This window comes from Anser anser, assembly GCF_964211835.1.
Source record: "Anser anser genome assembly, chromosome: 6".
In the NCBI taxonomy this organism is placed as follows: Eukaryota; Metazoa; Chordata; class Aves; order Anseriformes; family Anatidae; genus Anser; species Anser anser.
The window spans coordinates 35,969,285-35,992,716 of record NC_139726.1 but is presented as its reverse complement, the minus strand read 5'-3'; the positions used below and the strand labels follow the sequence as shown (position 1 = coordinate 35,992,716).

Sequence of the window (23,432 nt, the reverse complement as noted above, 5' to 3'; positions counted from 1 at the left end):
CTATGGGAAAAAATAAAAAAAGTACTATTTGAAAACAATGAAATAAAGATCCTTTTAAAAAAATCAATATATTTTAAAATTTTCAAAAGTGAACCATCAAAGATTCCTAAAGAACTCATTATTTTCAGTGAAACAAGCTCAAAATATTCCAATTCTAACAGGTCACCTTTGTGCTTTCTTGTACCAAATTAATATTGCCACAGGACCTTTTGTCTTCAGGCTCAGAGTTAGTCTACAGCCACATAACACAACCAACTTCCCCAACCTTAATTATAGGAAGCTTTTTTTTTTTTCTCCCCAATTTTTCCCAATTCAGATCTAAAAATACATATATATTACAGGAGACATTTTAGGTTTTGTGTTCCTAATTCAGATGTAACAAAGTATTACAGGAGACGTTTTAGGTTTTGTACAGAAGCTTCAAAAAACATCTCTCTTTTTTTTAACTGAACAAAATGCTCGCAGAATACATTCAAAAATAGAAGAAATAAAACTTGCAACTATTTAAATGCTATATGTGGTAGATCCCCAAGAAGACTCAGCTGAATGGATTTTCCAGATATCTTTTTAGTCAGAAAAGCCTTGCGTTAGGATGAAACTGCAAAGGTAACTGCAGTCATGAAAAACCTGCAGGGTCTGTTCCGAGACTCCTGTTTTGGGAAAGCTCTTTTATCATAAGGAGATTAATAAAGAGATTAGCTCAGATAGTTCTACCTGTTCTCGTGGACAGCAAATATGTCAAATCTGCTTCTTGGTGGCCCTTGTGCAATCCTGAGATAGCCATAAAAGCTGATGTGGCAGAGAGAGATGTTATTAACTCAGTTAAGTTTCATAAACATAATCACAAAGTTAGTAAGATGCAGAGTATGATATTTTTTTCCACCTCATCTTTCTGCTATACTTCCTTCCTATTCTGCTCCTTCTTTTTCCTATTCTTTATTACAAGGCATAAAGCTTTACTGAACTAAATAGTGGAAAATGTGGGGGAATAAAAAAAAAGGGAAAACTCAAACACTGATTCTGCCATTCATATGAGCCTTGAAGTTTAATCCACTCCAGAATTCACTGTGGGAGAATAAACTTTCAGTTATGTAGCCCAAACTATATATAAATTAGGCTCTCAAGATATTTCTTGAACACAAAAGGTAAATTGCATATTTACATGTTCAGAAACCTTTACCCCACCTCACACAAATATTATGCGGTCTATGAAACCCACTGAAAGAATGTTGTAAGTTCCAGGCAGTGTTTTGATCTGATAAATAAATAAATGGGCAGTTTCTTTAATCTCTGCACTGACACTGAATATTGAAATGTCTCAAGAATGCCGCATACATGAAAAATGTCAGGCTTTACTATGAACAAAATGTTCCCTTCCAATCTGAAATAACTGGTCAGAAGGAGATCCTTTCCTCTATCCTACTGATGAGAAGTACCATGTATTTTCACTAGCTGACAATGCAACTTATGTCCCAGTCTTTCATAAGAACATTTGTCTTAAAATGGGGGAAAAATGCAGGTTAATTACGTACTAAATCTTCCTTGCTTTGTTGTCTTTTAACTGAAGCTTACAGAACACCACCTTGCAGGCATTTTTGGTTGCATTTTGGACTGTATGGCTAGTTAGTCAGATTTTTTTAATCTGCATTTTTTAAGAGTGACTTTTGCATCCTCTGTTTTTAAAAGCAGCAGCAAAAGCCCGAAGTGTCATCTTAAGAAAGCTAATAGCTCAGCTGCATTTACTAACGTATTTCTTGAGAGTGTCCAAAGGGTGACAATCTGCAGCAACCAACAGGATATAAGGAAAACTGGGAGTCTAGATGTTTCACTGGAGAATTTTCAGGCAGTGGCACTCTCCCCCATTGCAGAAGGGACTCTTTATGTGAAGCAGAATTACTCTGAGAGAACGAGACCCTGCTTAGTTCAACAAATTGAAGAATAATCATCATAATGAAGTCTCTGAGCCAGCTCCATTTCTGGGCAAGTTCAATCACCTTTGGGATTACACAGTTACGCTTACCTCTAGAAGTGTGAAAAGACTTGGGGAACTTTCTTTTTCCTCTCCTCCTTTCCATAAGGGAAGCCAAAATAAAATATAATGCCTTTTGCCACATGAAGGATGTATCTTTGCCAATTTGAATGACCTGATCAATTATACATCTAGCAGAAATCTGTCACATGGAGAGACAAAAGACACACACTTACAAGCCAATCTGCATAAAGAGGAATGGGTTAAGCTAAGAACATCCTGTGATGATGCTCAGTAAGTTAAAGTCATTGAAGAAAACACACAAATTAACCCTGTATAAACTTATTTGACTTCAGAAGTATTCTAACCTAAGCACCTTATTTACTTATGTGGTAGTGTAGTAAGTAGGTGGGAAGGAAAAAAACAGTCCACATCATAAAAAATAAATAATAAAAAATAGAAAGGGAGAAATCTTACTTCTAGCTGTTAATACCACTTGGTGTGATATGGCAGTGCAGCAGCTGGGCAGCTGACAAGTGGAACTAAAATCCAGTATGACGCATCAGGAAGTAATGCAGTCAGAGCATGGTCAGCAGTGTGAGCAGAGCTCAAAGAAATTTAAAAAAGAAAACAAAAAAAGAAAAAAAAAAGATATCCAAACAAAAGAAGAAAGTGCAGTGGCACAAATCTGGTATTTTAGGACAAATTCACAAATCCAAAAATTTCTCGTTCACAAGTAATTTAGCACCATATGTCTAATCCTGTAGATGATGTTGCTCTTTTTCAGGCTTGAAAACAGGAAGCTTTTGTTAAGTGTAATGCCCAAGGTCACACAATTAGCAGAAGCACTTGACATTCTCACAAACAACCTCTCAAGCTTTTTTTTTTTTTTTTTTTTTAAGAGATTATGTTTTTAAAAGATAATTGAAGGACTAGGAATTGGTAACAAGAGAGCTTCCAAAGACAAAGTTATTTTCAGAGCAATGGGAGAACTCCCATTTCCTCTAAGGAGAGCAAGAGCAATCACCTAGACCCCTTGTACTGGTCTCAAATATATAAAGTAAGTCTGAAAATGTAGCTCGCAAGGCTATTGCATTATCTGTAGAAGAACACCAATACTAGTGGGAACATTGATACACGAGTGCAAGGAAAGAAGAATAGCTTATGTTTAACTCACAGGAGATTACACATACCCCTTTCTTGTTAGCCTGACAGCGTTCATTCCTATAAACTGTCCAAGCCCCAACTCTGCAAATAGAAGAGGTCAGATAGGTTTTGAGTTATAGCGTGACAAGAATTTTTGCAATAGAAAAACTCCTTCACTAACCAATAGGTTCATTTAGAAGCTTATTATATTTATTAGCTAATTATAAGGAAAAAAAAGGCAAGAGTCCATTAAAAACATGAAGCACTGCAGAAAGAAAGGAATGAGGAATTAAAAATTTCTAATTACTAGCATTAGATAACTGCATATAAAACAGATTTTCTCTCCTGATTACTGATCAGGCCAAACTCAAAATCAAAGGCCAGAAAACGTGTTTGCAATTTTATACCATCTGACATCCGATTCTTACCAGTAGATTTAACTCTTATCAGATCTTACCAGTTCTTCATCAGTTCTTACCAAGGTGACTGAACTGTTCTTCATGGCAGGTCTTACCCAACATTTACACACCTCCCCTCCCTCCATCCATTGAGCATTTAACTGAATGAACATTGTGTTCTAGGATGCAATTTATTTAAAAACATTTATTTTAGGCAAAATTAAACAGACATTTGAGATTACATAGAAATACAGTTTCCAATTGGATCACAGAACCTTTTCATTAAAAATGCACTGCTGTGTTGATTTAAGTGTTTTTGTACGGATCGACCAGTTATGCAATAATTAACCACGCCATTTGCAGTCAACTATCATAAAAATTGGTAAAGAAAAACATTTCTTAAAATGTGCAAATATTATCTTAATGTTACCATTGATAATAAATGACCACTAAATATATGCTTATTATGTAAAGCTTTTTAAAGTACAATAAAAATACAAATTCTATTTGTTAAAAAAAGGCCATTGCTATGGCTACTAAACATCCTCATTATACAAATTCCAAAATACTATATGACAAACAAAATTATAAAGACTTTTCTTTATGAAACATATACTATTCTATTTGTTAGTGATTTTATATATATTTATATATTTATATATAATACTCTATATGAATGTTCAAAAGAGAGTAACAGAGAGGAAGACTATTGTAATGGAGAACATTAAGGCCCCTGTTCAGCAAGGTACCTGAGCACATGTCAAACTCAGAAGAGGAATAATCCATTCAGGAAGAATTCACTTCAGCAGACTTTCAAAGGCCTTTGCAGAAGTACTTCATTGAACAGGGCATGAAGATATATATGTGACGGTGAAGTTGCAAAATACATTTTTTGTGTAAACTGTAACTCTTAAGGACAAAACCATAACACTATCACAAAAAAACTTCTCATTAAAAAAAAGGAAAAATACACAAAAAGCTCTATTTTTTTCTGCATCTTTATGTTTTATAAGGGGAAAATAAGAGAATTTTTAAAAGGATTAAATTGAACTAAGGTGGTGTTCGGGCATCAAAACACTGATGATGATATAAGTTTAGCATATTATTTTATTGCTTATGTTCAAGATTAGTGAAGAGTATGCATAGACAGGTCAGTGTTGAACTCACTAGCAGTTGAAAATTTTGGTTTGCAGTTGTTTGTGTAACATGAACAACTAGCGAGTATGAAGGACTTATTAACATACTAAATTCTTGAAGCAAGCTTCAAAATTATATTAAGACATACAATATCGATGCAGTCCGTGAAAATAACATCCAACAGAGCCTGACAGTGAATGCTCACGTGTTGAAACCAACTTACAGAATTGATCCCAGTAAACAGAGTGCCTGCTTGTGCACAAAATTACAGAAATTTCTAAGTAAATGCAAGATCATAATCTCATTTTCAAATTATTGTTAGCATGTAATGAATTCCAAATTATACACTTTACAGTTTAGGTATAAAATATCAAAACAAAGGGCAGTGACTTTGTCATTTCGGCAATTTAGCAGCTCTTCTATGCTCGTTAAACACTAATTAGCAGACTAACAATTTGTTAGCTTCTAAAACGTGATTTAAGGACTTAAAAATCTTATGGATTTTACAAACTAGTAACAACAGATATACAGTGTAATAACTGTACAAGGCAATAGAAATTAATTACATAGCATTTAGATTTCTTTTAAGCATATATTAATGGTAGGTATTTTCTGCTTTCTTAACCGCAGTTGCAATTAATCATTTGACTGATTGAACTTTAAATAACGGCTTAAAAATTTTATTTCAAAATACTGCCAAGTAAAGCATTATGTAAAAATCATGCTTGCATGTTTGCAGAGAGAGGTATGTGTGAGCTTTCTGAAGAACTTCTCCAGGCTAATAGTCATAAAGCATAGTAAACTTGGGCAAATGTTTGAGAGAAAGAAACACAACAGTGTAATTTAATTCATATTTCATAAACAAATACAACTTTTTACATTTGTACAGGGAAAGACTGGAACTAAGTTGGGTTTTTACAGAAGCAAACCTCATATGAGTTTACATGTTGAAAAAAGCAATTTTTGGCACGTGGATAATATTCGTGAATACGTGTTCAAAATATAAACACTGCGTAGGAATTTCACATTTATTTTCTTGGCATCAGCATCTGCTGTCTAGTGGGTCAAGACAAAATACTGTGCCTTCAAGAGTTAATCCCATTTTGAACCCCTCCTGCAATGAAACAAGACATAGTTAATAAAAAGGAAAGCAATTTCAGGAGGAATATCACCTCTTTCTACAAACATGTACGTTCAAGCTTATTTTTAGGTCAAATTCTGAGCATTAGCACTTCTATGACTTTTTGAAAGGATACTACACAGGATAACTCTCAGACATTTACATTATTTGGTCAGCCAGTTTTTCTAAGTTTCTCTTAGTCATTAACGTACAGAAGAATTTATCTGTGGTATAACAAAAGAAATAACGTTTGTATATGAAATGAAGAAAATATTATTAGAATAAAAATATTGAGTATTAGTTTACATAAGTTGAACCATGTTGTTCTTGAGTAAAATTCAACATGATTTATAAGCAGGAAAGATCAGATTGCTATATAAGCAAAAAGTTTATTATATTTATATTTGAAGGAGATCTAAGTCATGGACATTGTTATTAATTCCACATTTCTCTTATAATCAGTAATCCCTTATCTTAGAAGTACTCCAATGGAAAGTGTAGTGGTACACAACAAAATCTCAGAGGCTTGTTCTGAATCATTCACTGTGTGGTTACACTGACAGGTGTATACTTTACAGCCTATGGTCATCTGAGCCTTGCTAAAAGGCAAATAAAATCATACCTGCTTTATTGCAATGAACAAAAGGTGAATTTCAAAGGCGTGTAACACGCAATGAAATAAAATATGATGCTCTTTAGAAAGAGCAAAGGAATTCTTAAAAAGTTCAGATAAAAATGTCTCTTCTATTTTATTAGCAGAAGCACTAAGACAAGGTAGACATTACCACCTGCTCTATTGAAAATAACTTACTTCTCAAGTACCTGTATTAGGTTTACAAAATGTACTTAGCTTGCACCAGTTCTAAAACAACGACATCACTTTTAATAGGGGGAAAATACTCTTGTTTTCATTTCTCTTTTTTTCTTTGAAATAAGCTGATTATTTATGTCTTGACCTCCACAAGAAAAGTCACCTTTAAAACCAGAAAATTTTGGTCTTTTAGGTGAAAATATTGTAAAGCTGCAAGCAACTGGAAGCAAGGGCTCTGAATAGAAAGGCCATGAGAACATGGACTCCAGTGGCACCTGTTCCAATGTTCAGCTCAGTACAGTCTGAGCCTACAGTTCACTTGGACAACGTTGATCATGTGCTATGAAATCAATACTATGTGCTTTTATGAAGCAAGCATGTTGTAAACAAAAGAGATCTTCTAGTAAGGCAGCCTGTACTAGGACTGGGTATGAACTCAAGTCTTTTCTCATAATGCATAGGAGTACCTCAAGAGGATACCTTTTGGCTTTAAAAGATAAATCACAAATCACATCAGCTTCATTTCAAACAAATGTAAACCACATGCTAGATTTTTAAAAGTGTATGAATATTTAATAACTCCACCAGCTACTACCATCAGAAGAGCAATGCTGAGAAATAGAATAAAATTCCTGGAGATGGTTACTAAATGATCTCAGATCTTCCAAACAAAATCTACATTTTCCTAATATTCGTATTATAAGATGGTGAGACAAAGCATTACTGGATTGTAAACCTTTTCCAACTGTGCTTACTTGCCTTACCTGAGCGACATCGTGCTGCCAAAACGCACTGCTATATTTGACTTTTTTTTCCCCCTCTGTGCTTTTCAACAAGCTATCAGGAAAAGCGTTCAACGCAGAAGATATTTCGAGCAAACTGCATAAAGTTCCAAGTCAAACACAACCTGTTATAAATGGGCATTGCTCATTTACCCAATGGATGCAGTTTTGTTGATGTAACAGAGGAGGACTGCTTACACAAGGGCACAAGTCCTAGGATTAGCCCTACATTTTAGCCTGCTGAATCATAAAACCCTCAGTTTCTGCGCATCTTAAACTCTATCTAAATATTATCTTAGTCTGTCTAAAATTTAAAAATTATAAAATTTTAAAAAATTATATAATTACCTTAATCTGTCTAAATATTATCATAATCTGTCTAAATATTTAAAGAATGCTTCCAGTTTTGAGGTTGTAAAAGGGAAGGTCAGTGCTTCAACCTGGAGATGCTTAATACACTGGTTTAACAAGGACGTGCAAGTTCTGACATAGCCCTCTGGAGAGCACTTTCAAAGCTGTGCCAGCCCTATGACTGAACACGCGTACTTTTCATGTCCTCCTGAATGCTCTTATCTTTCCTCTCTATATTTGAGCACTGTTTGTTGGTGTCTCATGCAGCTGCATGTCCAATGCTGTTTTTCTGGACAGTTAAGAGCAAATCAGATCTGTAAGTGTGCTTATCTTACTGCTGCTATGTTGATCATGGAGGATTTTTTCTGATGTTCACCTATTACGTCACACAAAAACTCACTGTCATCACAGGATCAGATTCTATAGTTACTAGTAGGATCTAACTTTCAGGGCAACCACAGAGTCAATAAAACAAAAATAAACAAACAACAACAACAAAAAAAAACAGCCACAGATCAGGACATCAGGATAGCCACCAGGGCATTTTTCAGACCTCAAAAGAATGTCAAATATAGACTTATTTTTAAGAGTATTTAAGGTAGAGGAAAAGAAGTGTGTAGGATTATAAACCAGGACACTCAAAGGAAGCTCGACTGCCTCAACCAAAATTCCCATTGAATTAAATGTGGCACTCAAAAAGGGAAAAAATCATAACGTACTATTCCAACAGACTCTTTGGCAAAGTGATTGCAATCAAATTCCTGAAGGTCAGGAAAGCACAGACTTGATACCTCCCACATCCATCTCCATTCCCAGCCCCACAAGTTTTTCAAGCGAACTCCAAATTCTTCAATAATTCTGTATTTTTGCAGATTCCACTTTGGCAAATATACGATAATTTAAAAATTGTACCCCATCAGCTGTCATCAACCAAGCTGTGGAAAGACAAGGTTTTAAGAAAAGATTCTACTTTATATCAAGACACAGCTGAGCTGTGATTTATGCAGGCAAGAATATCAGCATCCTATGCTGTAGTTTTCATGGTGATGCAGAACACTTACAGCTTTACATCCACTTTCAGGGATACAGTTCATATACACACACTTCTCTCAACTCTTATGGTTCCTACTTGTTGTTACTGTATGATTATTATAATACCCATCATACAGTATGTGCCTACCTTCTACTCTCTGCTCCAAAACCCAGCATTCACAGCTGTAATAATAATGATGTCAGTTGGAATCACTGAGTAGTCATAAATTGAGTTATAAATTGTTTCATTTTCATCCTTTTCTAATAAACTGGATTAATGTATTAGGCAGAATACTTTTTCTTTAAAATGATATATAGTCAGCACTTGGTACACATTACGTACTGTATATATAAAATAGATATCATTAATTTTAATACTCAGAATTTAAAAATATTTAATTTAAACATTTCAGCTTCTAAAAATATATGTTCTTAGCATAACACACTGCCTGTTCATCAAAAAAACATGTGCACCATGGCTTCCTGTACTTTAAAGACTCGTGAAACAGTAACGTCTCATTTAGTCAGAGAACAGTTCAAATCAGCTGATTTTTAGGGAACACAAAAAAAGACCATCCCCAGATACTGGAGAGGAATGGGAAGGAGGACTATAAAGTGTATTGTGCCTTGCTTCTGTGCTCATATCTCCATAATAACAGTGTCAAGTAACTTTTTAACTTCCAAGATGACTTAACATAAGTACTGAATATCTTAGTTACCCAGAAAAATGACAATATTTTGCTAACAGATGTGATGGGTCTCTTAGAGAAGCAAAGCTTGTTTTCAGTAGAAAATGTAACCTGAAAACAACCACTCTTCCAAAACTCCCACTTATTTTTTGATTCTTCATGATACAAAGATGTGAACTATTCTGGTTAAAAAAAACAAGCAGTAAAAAAGGACAAGTACATCCATTTTATCACAAGGTAAATATGTCAAAGTCAACCCTTACGGCTCTGCCTGAGGTTAGCTTGTTTATCCCTTCACCACCTGCCTTTACTCAATGAGTTTAATTCAGCCCAAACCCAATGAACCAATAATAAATCTACATGTCTCTGAGAAGATAATTTAGAGGGCTGAGCATAACTTACTTCAGATGCAAATAAGACAAGCCTTCTGACTGCTTTGGGCCATGCAGGGAGAATGGCCTGCAGCTCCTGGAAGCTTTAGGACATTAACTACCTTGAGATTTTAATAAATCATAGCAGCTGTTGCTAGTATGATTCAAGATCCAGGGAAACTTCCCTTCACTGCAAGATTTCTGGGAAAATAGATTTATTTTATTAATGCCTGGATGCAGTCAAAATAGGATGAAAATATGTTTCAGCACAAGGGTGGGGAAACAGGAGATTGGAGAGTCATCAGAGAGAGGTCTGAGCTGTAAAACTCACATCTCAGCACATGTTGGAGTACAGAGCTCTCCAAGAAGATCAGCAGAAATCGGACTGAGAAATGGAATAGAAAGAGCCTAACTATGAAATTTGGATCCTCCCTAAAGTTTAAATGCAAGCTGTTCCCCCAGAAGTCGAGGAATTTGATCTGATCTCATGGGACAACAGACTGGACTGAGCTGCTCCAACCACTGGCTGGCTGACTTGCCACTCTGACTGCAAGTTAAGCTATATTTAACAATACCCTCTCAGAATAATTTTATATTTAGAACTATTAGATGTTTTATTAAAAAACTGACATTTGTACATTTATTGAAATATACATATTTACTGAAGCTGAGGCTGTACTTCGAAAATATGAAGACGATATCTCCCTTAACTTGGCACTTCAGAAAAGGAAAGCAGCTTATATTTTTCCTTCATGTTCCCTAATTTTAGATTTCTCAGAGCACATTACATACTTTGTGATTTTGCCTTTTGTAGCAGTAATTTTTCTCTTCCTCCTTATAGGCTGTGTCTAACAACTGCTGACCTCTAGCACAGCTATCTTCTGCTCATTGCAAGTTTTAAAGTAAGTATTTCCAATTATAAGGGCTTTTACATCACTGACTGTACTAGTACAAAAAAACATCTATATATCACAGGTTTGGGTAGACCATTTCATCAATGACAATCCAAACAAAAGAACTGGACATTTCTCTAGAACACATGGACAACAAACAGCAAAGAAAATGAAGGCTTAGTATTGTCAACTAAAGAAAACTAAAATCAGCTGTCTCTACCTAAAAACTGTAGGCTTCTAAAAATGAAAATGTTCCTGACTTACAAGATTGCACATATAAAATATTGTCCTGGTTCCAGTTAGGACAGAGTTAATTTTCCCTCCTAGTAGCTGGTAGGGTGCTATGTTTTGGATTAGGATGAGAAGAGCGCTGATAACATGCTGATGTTTTAATTGTTGCAGAGCAGTGCTTACACCAGGCCAAGGACTTTTCGGCTTCTCGCTCTGTCCTGCCAGCGAGCAGGCTGGGGGTGCAGCAGGAGCTGGGAGGGGACAGACCCAGGACAGCTGACCCAAACTGGCCAAAGGGGTATTCCATACCATCTGACGTCATGCTAAACAATATATAGGGGTGGCTGGCCGGGGTGGGGGGCCGGCTGCTCGGGGATAGGCTGGGCATCGGTCAATGGGTGGTGAGCTATTGCATTGTACATCACTTGTTTTCTTACACATTATTATTAGTAATACTATTATCATTATCACTATTATTATTATTATTGTTATTATTATATTCCTGTCTTAATAAACTGTCTTTATCTCAACTCACCGGCTTCACTTTCCCGTTTCTCTCCCCCATCCCAGAGAGGGAGGGGGGAGGGTGAGCGAACGGCTGTGTGGTGTTTAGCTGCCAGCCGGGTTAAACCACAACAAATGCAAATCTTAAAAGCTTTTAGATATATACATAAACACACACACACTTATATTCATAAAAATAAAAACCCCATACATGAATGAGTGCACATTTCATCTGTAAATGATTTAAATATCATTATTAAAATATGTTATACCAACCATCGCTGACGCTAGGCACCCAGGAAAGCATAAGAAGATAAAAGAGATATTAGGAAAAAACACATTTCCATCAGTATTTTTCACCACTGATTCATATTAATATAATCTACAGAAAGAACTTCTGCATGGCAACTAAATCTAACAGTGACTTACAAAGTGATCGAAGGATGTCATAGCAAAGTAACTGGACATAGCTTTTGCTTTGGCCAATCTCAGAATTGACTTCTGCCCGCCCCCCCCCGTCCTGTCAGCTTTGCCCTTGATCTCAGCTGGATTACATGTGAACAAGTTTTATGCCAACACAGACCTAACTATTCATTTTCAGTAAAGGTGTCAGGGTATGCTAGACTCTCTGTGAGACTAGTTTACAAATCACACAGAAAAGTGAGAAAAAATAAACATTTATGTACAGGGCAAACTAATGCAATATTCTTTGCAACAGGACATAGCAATGCATTAAGATTTTTTTTTTCTTAGGTCAGAGTAAAAGCTGAAAAGTTTTCCATTTTATGGCTTCAAAAATCTTTGATAAAGATTTCTACTGACCCATTTACTGATATTTTATAAAGTGATGACACTTAGAATTCATGGCCTAACAATTTACAATTTTGTCAGAACATCATCTGTAATAAGAACTCCTACCATGTGAACTTACCTATAACCACGGGATTTTTCCCAGTATCCACAGATACTGTAGTACACTTTTTCCTAAAACAGGCTATATTCAATGGAAACAGTGATATATATCAATGTGAGGTGTGAAAAGATTTGTTTTTTTTTTTTTTTGTGCTAAAGGGGTTGGTAATAACATCATGGCATTCACAAAACATAAGTAATTTTAACAGAAGTGCAAAGAAGACAGCTTTGGCTTTTTGGTACTATCTGAAGTGATAGCAGGCCAAAGTGCAGATGAGCAAGAATCTCCATTTTATATCTCACAGTGAACGGATTTTGCCAGTGGTGCCACCCTAAAACTGACACGAACAATTAAATTTGCCCATGAACAGGAATTCCAAAATTTTACTTCGGAAAATTAAACTGTACTTAAATTGTATTAAAGACATTTAAAAATGGGGAACTCCGAGAGCCTGAGAGCTAGCTCTTGTACTTTGCAGGCTGTCAATATACAAGGGGTCTGGGAACACTTCCTGCTGAGGAGCCAGGAATCTAGAAATTCAAGTTCCCAGTATTTTCAGCCTTCTGTTTTGCTGGCAGGCTGCTGAAAAAACAGATAAGCAAGTTGGCAAGGAACTAGCAGTTTGGAAAGTCTGATTGAGAAGACCGACTTAGTCCACAACTTGAAAGTTTTCTCCTATCACTGCTTCAAAATTGGGTCAATATCTTAACAGACACCATAGACTATTTCAGAGCCAACAAACATTTTCTGATGAAAAAAACACATCAGTTCAGAATTCTTGAATCAACTTTTAATAGTTAAGTCCCAGAATGCCATAGTCAAATATGGATACTTTTAAAGACAGCAGAAAACTGCTGAAGAATAACATGGTGAGTGCATCTGTAGGGCTCTTGCCTCAGCTCTTTCTTAAACTTCACTCAGTCCCTTCCCAGGCAGAAATAGGGGTATCCATTTTGCTTACACTGCTGAGAAGCCTTAAATAGGTGCAGGTGTCTGTTTTAACACCACAGGCTAACATTTGAGAGGAATTTCAGGCAGACAAATTCAAATTCCGACTCAAAGTCCATGAGTACAAAAAGAAACCATCAGATTTTTTTTTCCCCAGGTACTTGTGTGTGTGCAGCTTAGAAAACATTTTAAAAATATTCTAAAGATGTATTTCAATAACATTCATATGGCCATAGAAAAATACATAATTAACAACTCAATAATTACCTGCATCTCATCTAGTTTGGACTGAATGTCTGGAGGGAAATCTCCTGCTCCGCAGCTAAAAGGGTCAAAAGGTTCTGCTCCAAAAAGGTCTCTCTCTGGAACAACAGAAAAATGAGTCACTGAGAGAAAAGGTATGATCTATGACAATAGCTCCTTGAAAAAGTCAGCTTACTTCTCCTTAAAAGCTGAATAATAGCATGTCCAGATATGCAATCGATTAACTGCAATTTTTAACATCTATATTTTAAAGTCCTGTCTTGATTAGTTTTCCAAACCTCTATACTCAAATATTTTTCCAAGAACACCATCAACTTCTGTTTGAGCCTCCATGTAGTTTTCATTAAATGCTTGTGCCTTCTAGAGGAATTCTGGGGACGTGATGAGAAGAAATTCCAATTTGAATAAGGGAGCTCCTACTGAAATGCCTTCTGGAATCAGGCTGTATAGGGGTTTCATAAATGAAGAGGGAAAAACTGCATGTCAATTGTCAAATTTCATCTTAACATTATGTCAGAAGCATATTTTCACAAATAAATTAGCTTTCCTATCTCCTGTCTGCCACGCCTCACCATCAGGTTAAGGCCTTTGGTAAAGACAGATGACTACCCTTACTCACAGAAGGTCACTTGATAGAGTTCCTCAGTGCACAACTGGTAGTAACAACTAATTACCAGGGCCATAAAACCCAAGCAAGGAAGAACAGGTTAAAAAAAAAAAAGTGAAAGAGAAAGTAGAAGACCATGAAAGCTCACTTTACCCTAAAATTCCACTAAACCTATATCCACAAATACGATGATTACAAATTTCTCTCTGTCACAACATACAGTTTCAAACTTTTTAAAAGCAGGATACTTTCTAGTGCCCTTTTTTTTTTTTTTTTTTTTTAAATCTGAATAAGAAACTTCTAATACCTTTCTTTTTTTTTCTTACTGGAACAGTGTAATGCTACTACTTCTTCACATCCGACAGTCTAAATATATATAGATATATTTTTTCTTCTCAATAATAAGAATTTTTTTTCTCTACAGGTAACAGTGCCATCTATATACACATGTTCTATCTCACATTGCCTTGACCAAAACTAGTATGAAGCTCGTTTTTCTAACACAATCCAACCACATTGGTGGCAACACTCAAAGTTAACGCAGTTTTATCGTTGCTGGAGAAAATATTAACACCATTATCCTCTACTCTGACTTTCATTTTTGACAAGAAACCTGGTAATCGTACTACCTAACTTAAAAGTGTTACCTTAAAAGCCTGAATAGGGCTATTAGTATCTTGGAAATTAATAGCTGATTTTCTGGTTTAGCCCAGAATTTTACCCTTAACATACAAGATATGGAAGCTGACAATTGAGAACCTGACAAAAAATCCATGTCAGCGTTACCAGTCATGTTGTCAATGCTGAAAAGGCTGCATATAGGCTCGTATAGGCTAAATATAAGTAATTATTTTGGCATCCACGGAGTCCAAATTTTAGACCTCTACTTGTCTAGGCTCTTCAACATTTTATTGTACACACAAGTGTCCACGGGTTTTGACCTAAATCATTTGATGTTACCATGCTGCATATTTAAAATATATGTATATATTTTAAATAATTAGCAGCTACCATTATTCCCATAATAAAGTACAGAAACAAGCAAGAACTTGAATAATTACACATTTAAAATCACTTCTAGCAGCTACAAATTGTCACATGAGAACAGAAGATGGCCCAGATCTGAGAACCTTATTCCAAAAGCCCACTTGAGCCCCCCAAAAATCTAGTCTTTCCATCTTTCCTGGCAGAGGTAGACCACCTTTATGCAAAAGAGACTTCAACCGGGATAATATAATGTAAAAATTAGGATCTACCTCACCCCTTGCCTCTCTCACATCCAAAATGGGTCTGCTCCAGTGTAACCACTGTCCTTACATGTTCTTTGCTCCACATCTGAAGGTCACCAAGTAGGAGCATGCTTTAACTTTCAAACTAACCTCTACTGAGGAGAAAGTAATGATGCTTTATGTTTCTCATAAATCTATTTGTTCAGTATGTAGGTCCACTTTTTTTTTCCCTCCTCTCTTTTTCATAGGTTATTTTTACCCGAAAAAGGAACTGACAGTTCTGTGTGTGTTCAGACAGCTAAAAGCAGCCAGTTTCAACACTAAGCCTTCACAAATATTCGAAGAATGTATTTATGAAAGAAACAACTCTTTCATTTCTTAGGACTGAAAGGCCTCATCGCTATTTTTGAAAGCACTTATTTTGTACATTATTCTGCACATTTTTTTATTCATGCCTAATTATTGTGCTTTTATTAATGACACTACTGAGCTAATTAGCAGGAGAATGGCAGAAGCTTTAGCTCCTTAAGTGGAACATGCCTTCACGTGAAGGATTATTTTATTCACGTTGTTATTCAAGGCCAACTTTAATGTTATCCAGGGAGTAATTTATTAAAACAGATTTTTAAAAACAGATTAAAATAAAAAAGATGAAAACAGTTTCTTAAAACATATTAAAACTGTATGTAATCAAATTAAAAATAGGTAAGTATTTCCTGGCTGAGTTTCTGTGAAATAGTTTGGGAACTCTCTCAATTTGACAACCATTTCAGTGAAATGGCTGTAAAAGTGCATAGTACAACTGCTTTTCTGCATTTAAAGGTTATGTGTTATATGAGAGATTGCATTGCTAAGAGTCAGGGAGAAGTAATGCACCACAAAATACTTTCAATATCATCATCAGTATTTCTCTTTTTAACAGAACCTGAAGAACATGTGGAAACTGTATGAATACAAAAATCTAGTCACTACAGAGCTCCACTGTTGTATGGGATCTCCCATAAGCTTCTCTGCCGGTATTCACCCTACTTTTTGCTTTGGTGCTCCTTTTTAGTAGAGACAAGAGAAACCAGCAATATTTTATTTCATGCTACAGTATTTACATGAAAATATATTAAATATAACAAGAATATCTTGCCTGGCACACACTCAAAAATAACTGTAGTGTAGATAGGCATTTCTTTCTCCAATACAAAGCAACCAGTAAGCCTTTGAAAACAATCTCCTCAAACAGCACACACAATTTCCTTTCCCTCATTCAGTCCAATCCCATTCCTTCTTGGGAAGAAATAAATTCACTGCTTGGGAATCAACAAACAAATTCAAAACTATGAAATACTAATGTTCTACATGCATAATTCAAACCACAGAAAGACATGAACAGGTAATAAATTCTTGTTTCTGTAAGTGATCTGACATTCAGGACAAGAAACAAGTAATACTGGAGAGTAGCAGCCTGCGGTCCGTGGTAAACTCAAATCTAGCAATAACCAAGCAAACAAAACTCTACAAATATTTGGCTTTTCTGCTGTATTTTGCATCCGAATCTTCTTTACATTAGCTATCATCCAGATACAGAGTTATGCTGATACATGTTTTCCCCAGATGTCCTGGAGCAGCTGTGATGACAAAAATTAATCACACTGAAGATAAGGACCCAAGAAAGTATTTGGAATAAGCTGAGGCAGTGAGGTCCAGGAAACCTTTCTGTTAGCTGCAGGCTACTTTTTTGTTTGTTTGTTTTTTGTGTGTGTGTGTGGGGAGGGGTGTGTGTGTGTGTGAGTTATTACACCATAAAAAAAATGGCTCCACCATTATTCTGACAACAGACTCTGGAAAGATAGCACCTTGGAGCAGATTTCTACATCTGCCAGTTATGACCTTGGATTATTGCAGATGCCTTTGAGTGAAATAAATGTTGGACAATTCAACAGAATGTTCCTCTCTACTCTTCTCTAAGATAAGACAATAATGCCGTGCCAACAAGAAATACACAAATTAATTATTTTTCAAAATAACTTACAAGAACACTTGCAGTCCCTTACCCCATGCTCTGAGGAAGCAGCAGCATGGTGTTTAACACAGTATTTTTGGCTGCATGAAGTATGTGTCAATCTTTCAATTAAATAATTATTGTACTGGGCTGCATTATTTCTGTTTAGCCTGCAAGCCAGTCACTGTAAAATCAGCATTAAAAGAAGTAATTCTCAGAAACATTTTGAGTAGAAATACAATTCTGTAAAGGTCTTTTGTTTTTCAAAGAGTCACTCTTTTGTAGTTATTATCTAAAGAGACATCATGTATATGACCAATCTACAAACTCCTTCCCAAAGAGCATGAGCTTTTCTCCTTTAAAATAGTCAAAAAACAAAACACACAAAAAACCATTTGCTATTACTTGGATATCCACTACTGTGTAGACATTTACTGAGAAGGCATATTGCTCTACTGCTGAATAAGAATTGAAAACTGCAAGAATCTTTTCCCTTTTAAAAAAGCTGAAACGATTTGGAGATAACCTTTCCAATAAAAGGTGAGTGCTGTACTCTTCTTCCAGTATTTACAGTGTGAGTCTTCATGAACTACTTGCGGAGCACTAATCAAAGCAAAAGACATCATTTATAAAAATGATAAAAAACAATAAAACCATCCTATAATTTCATCAAAAATGATGAGAAAAAAATGCTCAAGTGCTGTGACAAAGAAAGAAGAGATAAGAACACGAAAGAAGACCTCAGAAAAGAGACTCAAAACTTTGGCTCATTTTGGTTGCCACCTATCTGACTTGTACTGGAGAAAGAAACGCCAGCCTGCCTCTACTGGCAGCAATAACATATAAAACAATGCATTATTGTACATTATTAATACTGCAACATAACACAGCTTGAATGAAGTTCTTAAGGGATCTGAACTTTCTCATCTAAGACACTAAGTCCTTGTTTGAATACAAAATCTTCTTCTGTTTCAAAGTGCATTTTTGACATATGCCGAAATATGTTAATAGTTGATGAATGCAACAGTTTGCAACATATAATATACCAGGACATAGACCGAAAGAGCCAGGATCAACAGTATACACAGAACAGTATATCATTCTGTAGTCCCCCTGTGAAGCATGGCACACAGAGGAGCACGCAGTATTAACAGGCAGCTGACAACATGCGGCACTGCCTGCCACGTCTCTGAACTCTGTAAGCTTAATTTAAATGCAAATGAATCAAGTGTAAAATAAACAAAGCACTTTTAAACAGTGCACATCTTTATTTATTATAACGTTATTTATTATATTTTCTCTATTAGAAAGTCCAGTGAATCAAGAAATACAAAATCACACAGGTGGAATACTCAAAACCACTCAGTTTTGGGTGCTGACTTCCATGTAAACCCACAATTTCTTGCAGTGGAACCAGGGCAGGATAACAGCTAAAATAATCTTGTCTTATAATTCAATTCAAGCTACTATTTTTGAATCTGGATATGCATATTGAGATAAATTTTATGACCATATCTGAAGTTTGTATTTTTGTGAAAAAAAAACAACATAAAAACAGTTAATATTGGGGGGGGTGTCTTTTCTTCTGTTCTTTACAAAGACAAAAAAATCTTACTATAACAGTTTAGTTTCTAGTAAACTATTTGGTTTAATATTCTGCTAAACTATGAACATAAACTATTTTAATACTTTTTAATTCTGTTAATAGACCTTTTAAAAAAACTCAAATTTGTTTCAAATCATAAAATATGATGAAATAGATTAGATTTATTTATTTATTTATTATTAAATCCACAGCCTCAACATCTCTTCAGAGGATGACATCTTTGTAAGCAACTGAAAAGAAAGGTGTGTACATAAGGTGTTGGGAAGATGCTTGCTGACTGAAGTTTTACAATGCATCTTTATAATTGTGCACAGTTTGCACTCATACCCAAAAATTCTATGTACTAGCAACATTCTCCCAAGATGGATAGAAACTCTTCAAATATGGTGTATGGTGGCAGACAGTAACACTAATGTTCCTTAGCCATACTAAAATAGGCATGACAGAGAGAAAGTACTACCTTCAGACTGACATTCCTACAAACTCCAACATTGTTTGTGTGTTTGCTTCCCTCTCCCTCACCTCCCCCCAAGTGGTTTCCAAAGCTTTCAGAAACAATCTGTGGACTCTTAAATGACTTCCAGTGAAGCTGAGAATCTTAATCTAACGGCCTTCAAACATTTGGAAAATACATTTGCTATTATTAATCATCTTTTAGTGGGCAATTCCTGAAAATTTCTAATGTTGAGAGGTTCATCAACTATAACTGAAAAACAAACCTGTAGATGATATATGAAATGTAGTATTAAAAATATTATTCCAAGAATCTACAGTTTGAGGGATTTCTTAAACTCTTTCTCTTCTGCATCATCATTCACCATACTTATTCCACCTGCTATCTTCCCAAGAAACATAGATTTTAGGTGCTACAAACGTGGCTTGACAAGGAAAGAACTAAAGGGAAGTCAAAATATTTTCTGAATTAACTATGAGAAACATACTATAAAAGAAAAGGCAAATTACAGTCCCCATACAGTTTCATCACGTAAATACATTTGTTTATAATGTAACTTGGCAGCAACATCAATGACGGGGAAGATGGTATAAAAATTAAATGTCATTATCAAATGTGATTTACAAAAAACATACCTGGCTTTTCAAGCAAAATGTATGCAAACCTCTTCAGAAGCTTTAGTTTTAAAAAATAAATAAAATGTAAGAAAAAAGTAGGTCAGTTGTCATAAAACTTACTGATCTCTGCAGATCTACTGGGTACTGGAGGAGGCTGTGTACCATTGCGAGTAGGTGTTGATGACTGAGGGGATATGGGAGAAAAGGGAACCATATCAAAGATGTCAGTGGAGGGTGATTTAGGTATCACACTGCCTGCCTACAATAAGGACAATAAATATTAGGGCAATATTTCACATGAAAAAAAAAATCACAACACTGAATTTTTCAGCATGCAGATAAGAGCTACAGTTTCAAAAAAGTTAAAAATAAACATCAGCATGCACAAAACAGCTCCTGACACCAAGCGAATGGCATTTGCAGTTCAGAGTCTCAGACATGCTAAAACTCCCCAATACATAAGCAGCATTGTAATTTTTCCATTTTCAGTAAATCCTGTACAACCAGGAATATATCATGGTTAAACCTGAAAAAGCTAGTGATAAGCAGTTCTATATTCCAGAAGTATGAATACAGTTATTTTCACAAGACTCACTTCAGGAAATACGGCAACAGCAATACGCTACATTTCTGAATGCACAGAACAAGTAGCTAAAATTAGAAGACAAAATCCCAGTGTTACTTCTTTACTATTTCTTCTGTTTGTGATCAAAAAAACCACACTGTGATCAAACCTTCACATGTATTTTTTGATAAGTAACAACTGGGGCACGAGATACAGTGAATATTGATTTCCAAAATAAAACTCTCATCCTTCATGTAGAATGGAAGGAATTAAATTCATAAAGCACAGAAGGTTGGCAGGCTTCTAAAAAATACTGGATAAGCAAAGAAACCCCAAACATGACAATTAACTACCACTCTACAGTCATATTTATTTTTAATGACTCATTCCTCCTGCCATCTGTCCATTAATTCAGGACACAAGTGAGGCACAGTCAAATCAAAGCATACTGAATGCTAAAACAGGTGACAAAATAGTTTAAAACTCACATTGACAGGCTGACGGCAAAATGCATATGGAAAACTAATGTCAACGTTATTAATTAGACGTCTCAAAAACCTACATTCTGCATATATGAATGACACACTGCTGTGCACCAGGGAAATCTGCTACTTTTAAATAAGACCCAATTTGACTAAAATATTCACATGAAAATTTTTAAGCACAGATTAAATTAAGTCAGATTGATTCTTCTATTCAGAACACATGAATACCACAACCTGCCAGATGGGTTGTCTTTTGCAGTGCTGGTCCATGAGAATTTTATGGCCCTAAGTCTTATTTGCAATGTTTCTTTCTTTAGTGTCTGTGCTGCAGCAACTGCAGCTGCCCATTCACGACACATTACACAGATTTCTAAGCCAAGCCCATAGGTAGCCTTGAACTACATCTGGAAGCTGCAGTGGCTGCTGAAAAGGAAAGGATATTGATGCATGGTCTTCCTCAGTACAGTGCTAAAAGAAAACTAGACTCTTGGGTCCTACGTTACATATTCCTAGGAGTTTTGAATCCATGCTTTTAATTTGGACAAGGAGAGATCTAAAAAAGTTCAGTATTTCCAAAAAACAGGAATATTTCTAACTGGGTATACTGAAATGCCAAGCATAAAAGCAAACCACATTGTCATAGGCTGCTTTATTTTTATTTTATTTTTACCCCTATTTAAACAAAAACAAACAAAAAGAACTCCCTCTGTCATGGTATACCCCGTCAGACCTGAGCTGAGCTTCTTAAAACGACTAGTTTTAAAGATTTTTACATACACAGATCCCTTACTGACCTCAATATGAGAAAGAGCATAGCAATTTCAAATATTTATTGTGAAAAGGTTTCAGTGAAGATTCCTTAGACACAATTGTCCCTTATTACTGCATTCGGGGACCTTACATTAGCCTCCTGGTGCTTTCATGCATGGTCAGAGACTCAGTATAATTTGTGTTGAAGGAGATCTTGGGAAGACATCTGATCTGACTCAAAGCAGAGCAATGTATATGCTTGACCCAAAGTAAACATACAGAGTCTCGTATCCCATTCATCATACAATAAAACCATGTCTGACTGTAGGTAGGTTTTGTCTGCATCTGGAAGGTGGGATTGGTTCAATGCATAAGTACTTGCCATATATTAACCTACAATTAACATTGATAATCCTGGAAAGGCTCTGAAACAGTAAACACTAACACGGATTCTTCTTATTTGCTAAGTGTTTATTGCTGCATAGAAGATGGATAAATAAGCAGTATTTATGTTTAGTCATAGATGAGCCTTTTTGGCACAACAGCAAAACTCAAACTCTATGTTGACATTTTCTGTCTATACGCCATTTTGTTAAAGTTGATGGACATTTTGATACTATTTGTTTAAGTAAAACTATAAGTCAGTTATTTTAAGAAATGCGTGTTTTAAATACCTATAAGCACAAGAAGCATTTTTATTTAGTGAACACATGCAAAAAGCCATGGATTGCCAAATACAGCCAAACATTACTTGCAAATGGAAGAGAAATTGAGATTATTAGCATATTGCTATGAAAAAGCATTGCTTATAATTAAAAATAATTTTAAAACTTCATTTTGCACAGAGTTTTTATAAAGTATACTAAAAGGTAGATAACTGCTGATTACTTTTGTATTAATTAATGACGGAAAAAAGCCCTTCAGACTGGACCTTCAGAATTCCTTGATTTGAATAGCTATTCTTAGTATAACAATTTCAACAGAAGATTGATAGATAGCAGATTCATTAATGGACTAATTTAAAATGTTGGAAAAACTAAGAATTTTGTTTTGGGGGTGGGAGAGAAAAAGCTACGTAGAAACAAGAGCAAGCCTTTGCAAATTCCATATTTTAAGAGTACTGCTAGAGAATCCAAGATACATCTGCTCTGTCCTTTAACCACTGTACAAAATGTGAAATTTTTAACACAAGTTAATACACAACAGAACACAGGAAAGCCAAAAAAAAAAAGAAAAAGCTTTTGCACAGCAGGATTACACGAGGTCTCGGGCAGCTGTATTCACTGGTTGGCTTTGGAAGACCACTTTTTGAAGGTGGTGGTATTAACAATCCAGCTGGTAGTCTAGAGTCAGGAGAACTCCTAGGAGTAAGCGTAATGGAAGAGATATCTAAACAAGGAGGTGAATCCTCATTGTTACACCAGAAAAAAGTAGAGGGTCTTTGAAACATATGTTCATCATTATCACACTTTATGTGCAGCAGCTGAAAAGGAATCACAGAAAGAGAAAACATTCTGAGGAACTGAATGTGGTAATGTCAGGGAAAGATGAAAAAGACATTTCATAC

The 23,432-nt window shown here is 35.5% G+C and overlaps 2 protein-coding genes across 9 annotated transcripts in view; both read right to left on the bottom strand.

Moving 5' to 3' along the window:
* Positions 1 to 775, bottom strand: part of LOC310902061 (uncharacterized protein) — a gene marked incomplete at its 3' end in the record, with an annotated part of 29,936 nt that extends 29,161 nt beyond the window's left edge. The window contains exon 1 of the mRNA XM_083842972.1: positions 715 to 775. The remainder of the gene's footprint in view (positions 1 to 714) is intronic.
* A 2,910-nt stretch (positions 776 to 3,685) lies between these two features.
* GULP1 (GULP PTB domain containing engulfment adaptor 1) overlaps positions 3,686 to 23,432 on the bottom strand; it is a 150,509-nt gene continuing 130,762 nt past the window's right edge. For 5 of the 8 annotated variants that reach the window (XM_083842930.1, XM_083842934.1, XM_083842931.1 and 2 more), the window contains exons 9-12: positions 23,124 to 23,348; positions 20,186 to 20,324; positions 13,563 to 13,657; positions 3,686 to 5,764 (exon numbers count right to left, since the gene is read on the bottom strand). In XM_083842930.1, the coding sequence (XP_083699056.1) occupies positions 5,693 to 5,764; positions 13,563 to 13,657; positions 20,186 to 20,324; positions 23,124 to 23,348 (531 nt within the window). In that variant the 3' untranslated portion in view covers positions 3,686 to 5,692. The remainder of the gene's footprint in view (positions 5,765 to 13,562; positions 13,658 to 20,185; positions 20,325 to 23,123; positions 23,349 to 23,432) is intronic. The other 3 variants (XM_083842935.1, XM_083842937.1, XM_083842936.1) reach the window with 1 other exon arrangement.